The following is a 10,589-nucleotide window of genomic DNA, read 5'->3' as shown; positions in this document are numbered from 1 at the left end:
TCCACTGATCAGGAATAATTCACAACAGCTTGCGTCAACGCCACGCAATATTTGCGTATTAGTTTGCGATAATAAGCATTACAATGATACACAGAGAGAAAATGTGCATCAGTGAGCCGGGAATCGAAATTGGGATTTTTCGGGGCACTCTGCCGATTCATTAACCACTACCCTACACATTTCGCTGCCAGAAAAGCCATACAGTCTCTTATTCTTGACGTCGGTGTTCTTTCACTCAAGAGCAGTTGTCGAGGTGAGACGGTATGCAATGGTATGCCATACCGCCTCTGATTTTTTAGTAATGAGGACGTACCGTCTTTGGTTTTCCAGTGATCAAGACAATATTTAAATATCCGGTATGTTGAGTCAAAGTTATTATAAAACTTCGAACACTGCCTCTGTTTTTTTTTTTCACTTCGAACACTGCTCAAGAGCACTACTTTCTGTTTTGCTTGGATAATCCAGTGTGCTTATTCAGAACACCTCTGTTGATTGCATTATAATTATTTTAACGAATGAAGAAAAAACTTATTTTTAACACACCAACTCATCCTAGGTTTAAGTCCCGATCAAGTCATACATTTTTCATTGCGTATCGTTGAATTCGTACCTATAAAGGAGTTGTTGCAAGAAAAATAAATTTTTCCTACACTAGTAAAATATAAAAATAAGTATAACAGTTAAAATTTATTTTGAATATTTTGCGTTGTGTTACGCTGCGCAATTTTGTTCTATTCTACTCTCCATATCGCTATATGTTAGTCAATTTCTCATTGTTGATATGAATAATTTCATTTTACTCTTATAGATGGCAATAGTACTGTCACCGGAAGTGTAGCTTGGACCATGTTGAGGAGAGTGGTTTTGGGGAGAGTTGTGTATGATTATTAACTGTATTATAAAAGCAGAAGACATTTTTATTTAAATTTGAGTTTTCCCTCGAAGCGGCAATGGTGAAAAGGAAAAATCAGGTTTTAATTGATTCAGATAGTGATGAAAGTGAGGGTAGTGCGTCAGATCTGGATTCGGTATGTGATGAGTACTCGTAATTCATAATTCGAATCATTTTTAAAACATTAGTACACGTTAATAATTTCATGTTTTCAAGTAAGGAAAGAAATGTGTAGACCTAGCCAGTGGAAATATATTGTCTTTGAAGTTGATTGCGCTGTAAATATAAGATATTTTGCAATGACTACTTGGCATCCTTTAACTAGAAATTCGTACCGGAAAAATGATTTGAAAAAATGTAATAAAGTCAACTATGCCTATTTTCTCAAAACAATGACGATAGGTTTTAATTTTATTGTAAGGTAGCATCATTCAGTGAGTATTAGGTACATATATTTCCTGCATAAGGTAAACAAATTGACAACCTAGTGCAATCGTCAGCTGAATTGAGTATTAAATAGATAATTCGGCTAAACTGCCGCAGATGGCGGCTCCAGATAAGACCCATATGAGCCTCTTTTCTACGTTGTATTACTATTTATTTGTTCTTTCTTTAATGATGACCATTCACTTTGGGTATCTTAGTTTCTCCCCCAGTCTTGCACATATGATATCCAGTGTCACTTACTTCACAAAATATAGCTGAGCGAGCGAAGGGGGTTAGAAGCCCCACAGGGCGTGTTGTTTTCTACCTTTATCACAATTTATACATAAACAAAGTATTCGGTTCTGAGGCCATGACACCAGTTGGGCGGTATTCTAAATGCCATTCTCAACTTTTTTTTGTAGTCTCATGTTGACGTTTCGTCTGATTCTGTTCATTTTCCTGTAAATTTTGTATTCCAGGGCCCCATCTGCGGAAGTAATCCGATAATTCTTTATAGCAAAATAAGAATCACATCGTTCAGGTTGATATTTAGTATATTCCCCAGTCTTGCACATACAAGATCTCCAGTGGTATTTACGTGACAAAATAATTTGAAAAAGCGAAGGAGGTCAGAAGCCCCGCATGTTTTTTTTTTTTTTTTTTTCCTTTCCTAGATTACAATTTAGACAAAAACAAGGTACTCGGTTCTGTAACCATGAAACGAGTCGGGGGAGGTACTAAATTCCATCCGAAGGTTCATCCCATGCAATTGAAAGCAAACTAATAAAGTAGCCTATCCAAATAAAATAATAATAATAACGTTATGTTCTTAATAAACAAATAATTTGAACTTAATGAGGCAAGGTCCCCGAACCCCTACATACTTAAAATTATAATCTAAATGAATGAAATACTCAATAATATGGACAATAAACTAAACCGGCGTACCTGAGAGAACAAAGGACCTTTCTCCGATAAACATACCTTGTAATACTTTCTCTTCCAGAAAAATAAAATGCAAAATGAAACATAAATTGTCCGGTCTATGTGTAATTTACAAGATGCTTTAAGTGACTACACGAACACACTGGTGATTCTAAGCACCTAATCACGATCAGCAAAATTACGTAATTGGTTAACACTCAAATACAGCCAGTGTTCTTCATCCAAGTCGCTATATTCCTTCCAACAACCAGTTAAAAATAAATGCCTTTTTTGAATATACCTAGAAGTACACATATCAAGTGCAGCACTTAATCAGAAACAATGCTCACCAAAGCACCCATATAACAATTTGAAGCATATATTTCAACGACTAGTTGTAAAGGAAATTTATCAGAATATTATTATTTATTATTTTGCCTGCGATAAATCGTGGGATTAATAGGTTTTTTTTTTTTTTTTTTTTTAACCCTGTAGATTCGGGTCTGGAAATGTATCTTCCACATTTCTCCGGATCATACAATCCAGTAATTCATATATAGCACTTAGCGTTTTCCTTAGTCCAATATTTGCTCACTAGAAGAGGCCTTTTCTTGTTGAAGGCCTCTTTGTCTTTGGCAGTTCTTGACCTGATCTCTTTAGTGTGGTAACACAAACAGTGAAGAGGTGCACGACTGGATGTGGTCTGACTGAATGAACACAGTCTTCGAACAGTAAGTAAACGTATGACTGTTCAAGGAGAGGATTGGACAGCGTAGTGGTTAACGCTTAAGCACAGTACGGCGATGATCCAAGGTTTAATTCCAGATCCAGTCGTGCATGTTATTCACTGTTTCTGTGCCATTGAATTCTCGTTTATAGAGGAATTCGTGTGTTAAAAGTCGATTGTTTCCTCCATTTATCAATATAATACAACCGTCAGAGTTGTTTTGAATATGAACAAGCACAACAGGAGCTGTGGTGCAAACCGTGTGGTCTGACTGAATGAATACCGATTTCAGGGAGCAAGGGAATGTATAGCTGTTCAGGGTGCGGACTGCGTATGGTTAATGCATAGACTTGATACGCCGAAGTTCTAGGATTTGATTCTCGGTTTAGTTGTTAATTTTTTCACTCTGTTTATAATTGAATTCACACATATAGTAGGGATGTACCGATATCACTTTTTCACCGATACCGATATTTTTGAACACATTTCTTATATGAATTATTATTAGAAATTTTCAGAATATTATTATTAGAAATGATCAACATTGTAATAGCGTATATTAGATATAAGGCCAAAATTTGACATTGAAAGACAAAAAGCAGAATTTCATATTAGGTTCTACACAAAAAATATATTTCCTCTAAATTTAATCCAGCTTACATAAAATGAACTAAAAAGCAGCAAATACTTATATAGTGTAAACTTAATTCTAAGAGTCAGTAATTGATATTTAGAGTGATAATGCACTTTAATAGTTACGTTGCATTTACTGTTCTCTATTTACATACATACAGTGGCGGCGATTGGACGTTAAAAGTGGGGGGGAGCAAGACATGATCTGAATATTTGTATATCAATGTTAGTTTTCCTGATTGTTTCTAACACTTTGACGAAAGGTTGTATAATTAATAGGATACTATTTTTCAGTTTAAATACCGTATATCGTATTTCATATTTTATTAAATAAATTGACAAGAGCAACGCAACTAGCCCCTTGTACTCTTAAACAACGAAGATCTAAGAAGAGATTTGATTCCTTCCTTATGAACATCTTGAAATTTTGTCTGGAAAATTGTGTGATTTGGCCAGTTAGTCGGGGGCCACCGGTCAGTATTTGGTACCAAAATGTTCACCATCCTCTTAAGTATTGATCAACACCAATATCATCTCTCTTTTACTTACTGTTCCCAAGGTATTAGCCAAAAAGTTCCGATTTCGGGAGATTTAAGGAATAGTGTGTCGGGAAACTTAAATCATAGAGAGATGATATTGGTGCTGATCAATACCTAAGAGGATGGTGAACATTAAGTTCGTTCTGGTAGTACTTATGCGTTTACTACGGACGGTAAAGTGGTGTTGTGCCAAGTGTGTGATAAAAAAAATTGGATGTTCAATGAAATCTCAGTTAGAACAACATATACGAAGTGCACTCCATGCAAGAAGTTTGCGAACTGCAAAAAACAAGCACTCTTGACACAAATGCATCAAGATACTTCAGTGAGTGAGTTTTTCAAAGACTTATTCAAAGCAATAATAGCAGCAAACATTCCTTGGAACAAGGTTCAAGTGCCAACATACCGTGCTTTTCTGGAGAAGTACTGCGGGCGTCGAATTCCTGACGAATCCACTCTTCGAAAGTATTATCTCGAAGTTTGTTATAGGGAAGCTATAGATACCATTAGGGCAGAAATAGGTAGTTCATATATTTGGATTTCTGTGGACGAAACAACAGGCGTTTTGGGACGTTATGTAGCAAATTTAGTGTTTGGAAAGTTAAGTGAAGGTGCTCCATATAAATCCTATTTTATTGCGAGTAAATTGCTGGAACGCACGAATCATTCCACGATTGCTCGCTTTGTAAACGATGGTCTTAAAGTGTTGTGGCCGGGAGGAGTTCAGGAAGAAAAAGTCCTTGTTCTCTATACAGACAGTGCAGCGTACATGTTAAAAGCGGCTAGAGCACTTACAGTTTTTTACCCCCACTTAATTCTTTGACCTGTATGGTCCATGCTCTTCAGCGTGTTGCTGAAGAGGTGAGAAACAACTTTTGCGAAGTAAATCAACTAGTTTCTTCCACGAAAAAAATGTTTGTTAAGGCGCCACAACGTGTTCAAGTTCACAGAGGTCAACTGCCAGATGTGCCACTTCCTCCAGAGCCTGTGCTGACGCGATGGGGTACTTGGATACAGGCAATACATTTCTACAATGAACATTTTCAAAAAAATTAAGCCTGTTGTTCATTCATTTCCATTGGAGTCTGCTGTGTCAGTTGGCATTGTTCAGAAACTGTTTAATGATTCAAAGAGAGAAGATGAATGAAAAAATACCCTCTGTCTAGAGAAATCAATTAATACGATGATATAAGGATGCCTAACTAAGTCTAGGATGCCTAACTAAGTCTAGTCTAGGAGGCCTAACTAACTCTATGGCCTATGGAACCCGGAGGTTCAGTGCCGCGTTCACAAAAGCTCTCCACTGACTTCTATCCTTAGCTAATTGGATCCAGTTTCTACTTTGTATTCCTATCTTTGCGAGATCCATCTTAATATTATCCTCCCATCTGCGCCTAGGTCTTCCTAATGGTCGTTTTCCTATGGGTCTACCAGGCAAGTCTTTGAAAGCGTTTCTACTTTCTTCCATTCTAGCTACATGACCTGCCCACCTAAGCCTCCTAGACTTGACGACCCTAACAATGTTGGGTAAACCGTATAAACTATGTAGTTCCTCGTTATGAAGCTTCTGCCATTCCCCATTCTCGTTCCTCTTGGGTCCGAATATTCTTCTCAGGATCCTGTTCTCAAATACTTTCAGTCTATGCTCTTCCCTCAGAGTAAGCGACCATGTTTCGCAACCATACAGAACAACAGGCCTGATTATCGTTTTATATATTTTAAGCTTCAAATTCCTCAACAGAATTCGCGACGACAAGAGATTTTGAACCGAATAGTAACACGAATTCCCTGCTTTTAGTCGACATTTAATTTCTTCGTGAATATGATTTTCGTCTGTTAATATTGATCCTAAATATTTGAAAGTATCCACTTTATCAAAAGTATTATTTAATATTTTAACGCCTCCACAATTTGCAGTATTACGGTCCCGACGCACTTCCATGTATTTAGTTTTCTCTGCATTTACTTCTAAACCCATGTCCCTGCAAGCGTTTAATAAGATCTCTGCATTTATTTCTACTGTTCTCCTATCATCCCCTATTAAATTTACATTATCAGCATATGCCATAACCTGGTGAATGCCGTTCAGCTCTAGGCCCTGGTTGCTATCTTTGATTTTCCTTATGGCGTATTCCAGCACAAAGTTAAATAATAATGGCGACAACGTATCTCCTTGTTTCAGGCCATTTTCGACGTGGAAGCTCGTGGACAAAAAATTTCCTACCCGGACTTTACTTTGGGATTCATTTAAACATATCTTAATTAATCTAATTAGCTTTCTCGGTATTCCAAGTTCTGTAAGAACGTTGTGTAATGTTTCTCTCCTAACCGAGTCGTAAGCCTTTCTAAAATCAATAAATAGTTGATGTACCGGGGTATTGTGTTCCCACTTCTTTTCGAGTATTTGGCGAATGGTAAATATTTGATCGATAGTTGATCGATTTCGTCTAAATCCGCACTGATAATCTCCAATAATTTCATCTGCGTATGGGGTCAATCTTGCTAACAGAATATTTGAAAGGATTTTATAGGATGTTGACAGAAGATAAATGCCTCGATAATTATTACAGTTTTGTCGTCTTTCTTGTGAATTGGAACAATGATTGACTCTTTCCACTCGTGTGGCAATTCTTCCTTGTTCCAGATAAGGAGAATGAGTTTGTGTATCTTGTTCCACAATTTTTCGCCTCCAGATAAAATTAACCCAGCCGGAATTTCATCTACACCCGGAGATTTGTGTTTCTTTAATTTCTTTATAGCGGCTTCCACTTCTATTCGATTGGGTTCTGGAATATACGGTTCTGCGGTGTGTATCTCCTTTTCTCCAGGCACATTAGTTTTTGGCTGCGTGTTCGGCAAATCATCAAAGGAATCTTTCCATCTATTTAAGAGGCTATCCGCATCAGTGAGAACTGTTCCGTCAGATTTCTTTAAAATATAAGCACGAGGTTGATAGCCTTTCTTAAATTCGCTGATCCCCTTATACATGTCCCGAATATTTTTATTTTTACTATTATCTTCAAGTTCCTTAATTTTAGCTTTCAAAAAATCCCGTTTCTTTGTTCTAAAAGTTTTGGAAGTTTCCCGCCTGATATCTGCGAAATTTTGTGTAGTTATTTCATTCGGATTTTGTAGCCAGCGTAATTTTGCCTGTTTTCTCTTCTCTGCTAGTTTAATGCATTCTTGGTCGAACCATGGTTTGTTCCTACGTATTTCCGCGTGTCCCAATTTTTCTATTGCTGAACTTTTAATGCTATCTCTAATTGCAATCCAAGTATCCTCAACACTAGTGCACTCCGAGTCTTCTAAAACCGAGAATCTATTCGAAACTTCAATCTGGTATTCCTCTCTTACCTGGCTCTCTTCTAATTTCTTTAAATTAAATCTCTCCGTTTTCGGACATTGAGTATTACCTTTATTCAACGATAATCTCCCCCGTATTATCACTGCTACCAGGTAGTGATCAGTGTCACAATCAGCCCCTCTAAACGACCGTACGTCAATTATGCTAGATTGTCTTCTTCTATCTACTAAAACGTGATCAATTTGATTATGTGTTTTTCCATCTGGTGATGTCCAAGTGTATTTATGAACGTCGCGATGTGGGAATTTTGTACTCTTCACGATTAGGTTTTTGGATGTTGCAAAGTTCACGAGTCTAACACCGTTGTCATTACTTTCCTTATGCAAACTTTCGTTCCCTATAATCGGTTTGAAAATATCCTCTCGTCCTACCTTCGCATTGAAATCCCCTAATAGAATCTTCATATGGTATCGCGGGAGTTGGTCAAATATCCGTTCCACATCTTTTATATCGTCACCCTTATCTTCAGTTGGAGCATGTACATTTAAAACAATAATATCACACCACCGTCCCTTAAGAGTAATAAAAGAAAGTCTGTCAGTAACAAATTCAACCCGTTTAATTGCTGGTAATATTCGTTTGTGAACGAAAAACCCTGTTCCTAACTGGTGATTTTTATTTCCTTCCCCGTAAAAAAAACGTAAAATTTCCGGAATTCTCATATCCATTTCCTTCCCACCTAACTTCCTGAACTCCTACTAAGTTCATCCTGTATTTCTCTAACTCACTCGTTACAGATTTTAACGCGCCTGCCCTATAAAGACTTCTAATATTCCATGTTCCAAATCTCATGTCCATTTTCTTTTGCTGATGTCGTGCCAAGTTATCGGTTTTTGTCCGAGGCTTTTGTGAATGTTTCTGAACAAGTACTTTTTTTTTTTTTTTTTTTTTTTTTTTTTTTTTTTTTTTTTTTTTTTTTTTTTACAGGATAAGGGTGATAGCCTTACCCAAACCCCCAAGCTGGAGGACCACTCCTAGTCGTCTGTCCGCGACTGCTTATTCAGTATATTCGCAGCTAACCTCTATATCTAGGGGCCTTCTCCTCGATCCGCAACCTGAGGACGCGCCATGCCGTGGTGACAGGAACCCACGTTACACGGAATACGATGATATATAATGACAAATAGGCTAATTTTTTAGATTAGTTTATTTTGAAAGAAAAACAATTTTTACAATTAATTTAACGGCTAATAAAAAATGGCAAAAGCGTTTCAAAAAATAAGCTATATTTGAGGCTATAAGCATTTCGTAAATTTGTATGGCCTCTCCAAATAGGCTAGATTGGCATCACTGATAAAAAGTGACAGCTCAATATAGCTAATTCAACAGATCCCCTAATACGCAGGTTCCAAATATGTAAGTGTATTATCTATTGAATTTAATCAAATACATTTAATATAAAATTTCATATAAGTTTCAAAAAAAAAAAAATTCACTTTGTTCTGGCAATGTTCTTCAAGCATTCTCACTTGTTTCTTTGTTGTTTTCTGTTTAAAGAAAAAAGCCAGCGAAAAGGGCTTTGGTGCGTCTGCGAAAAGGGCATTATTGTGTCTGCTAGTGAAAAAAGGGACTTTTTTCTTTCACCACCAATTTGTAACTGCGGAATATCATAAATGCTGTAGGCAGAACAAGAAAAAGGTAGAGGTTGATTCTTATTAATCTTTTTTTAATCAATATTCCTTACTATTAGAAAGAAGAAAAGACATTTTTAGGAACTGTCGATTTTTGTGCAATTAAAGAATAACTTGTGAACTTTTTTCTTTTTTTGCGAAATGTTTTTTCAATTAATTTCAAAGCAGCTGACTAACATATCGAATCCTTGTAAGAGGAAATGAAAGTACGCTGGAATTATTGCGCTCCAAAAGGTTAATTTTTTGGGCCATTTTCGTGGCAATTAAAACGCAATTCATGTAGCTTTCTTAACTCCACGGGAAGACAAATAACCAGTACGTACTCACGCCACAGCAAATATTATATTGCACTATTTTTTTCTATGAACCAGTAATACGTACAAAAAGTTTACATTTCTAAATGAAACTATATACATTATGAGGTCACTTCAAAAAAGTGGGGATATCTGACCCCTCCTGCCCCCCTCATCGCGGCCACTGCATACATATAATGCAAACGGATACTACCGTTACAAATTCTTATTGTTTAAAAAAATATGCATGGTGAACCAGGTGTATACCATAAAAAAATAAGAGGATTATTTAAGCGAAGTCGAAATCGATATTTATTACTTTAGAACTAATTGTTTTTAACCAGCAAGTAGGAAAAAATAATGACAAAGTGAACGTCTTGTGGGTTTCTTTCATAGCATTTTCCTCTGAATTGAAACCTCTGCTTCGTTTGGGATTTAAATGATGGGTCTGCTATCCTATCATGGGCGCCCGAAGGGGGAAGGCAGGGTGAGGTCTGAGCCCCTGGCTCACGAAAATGTATACGTACTATAGTAAACCACGTATATTAAAAACCAGACGTAATATAGCATGGAATAGGCCATCCCCAGAAAACTTTCTTCGGACGCCCATGATCGTGACTGAGGACCTTTGGCTTTTCTTTGTCGGTATTTTGGCATGAAGATAGTAAAAATATCAGTTGAGTACGAGTAGTGCAAATCAAAGGCGTACACATGCATAAAGAAATCGATTGTACAAATGATAATAATTTAGATCAACTTTAAGTCTAAAAGAAATTGAAGAAATATAAGTGTCATTGTTAATATTAAACAAATTGAAAATAGTTCCGAAAATGTATCGGTAAATATCGGTGCCCATTTGTCGATACCGATACTCCCAAAAGTGGCCGATATCACCGATACCGATATATCGGTACATCCCTAGTGCAAATCAAAGGCGTACACGTGCATAAAGAAATCGATTGTATAGTTGATAATTTTTGATCAAAGTCTAAAAGAAATCGATGAAATATAAGTGCCATTGTTAATATTAAAGGAATTGAAAATAGTTCGGGAAATGTATCGGTAAATATCGGTGCCCATTTGCCGATACCGATACTCCCAAAAGTGGCCGATATATCGGTGCATCTCTAACCTATAGAGGGGTTGATGTATTAAATATT

The 10,589-nt window shown here is 36.7% G+C and overlaps 1 protein-coding gene across 2 annotated transcripts in view; it reads left to right on the top strand.

Annotated features, from left to right (window-relative positions):
* Positions 1-811: 811 nt before the first annotated feature.
* Positions 812-10,589, top strand: part of Rtf1 (RNA polymerase-associated protein Rtf1) — a 101,946-nt gene continuing 92,168 nt past the window's right edge. Inside the window, exon 1 of one of the 2 annotated variants that reach the window (XM_081725636.1) lies at positions 812-1,028. In XM_081725636.1, coding sequence (XP_081581762.1) covers positions 951-1,028 — 78 coding nt within the window. In that variant the 5' untranslated portion in view covers positions 812-950. The remainder of the gene's footprint in view (positions 1,029-10,589) is intronic. The other variant, XM_081725635.1, reaches the window with a different exon arrangement.

The sequence above is a fragment of the Thermobia domestica genome, chromosome 9, assembly GCF_964235325.1.
Source record: "Thermobia domestica chromosome 9, izTheDome1.hap1.1, whole genome shotgun sequence".
Lineage (NCBI taxonomy): Eukaryota > Metazoa > Arthropoda > Insecta > Zygentoma > Lepismatidae > Thermobia > Thermobia domestica.
This window is presented reverse-complemented; position numbering and strand designations above follow the sequence as displayed.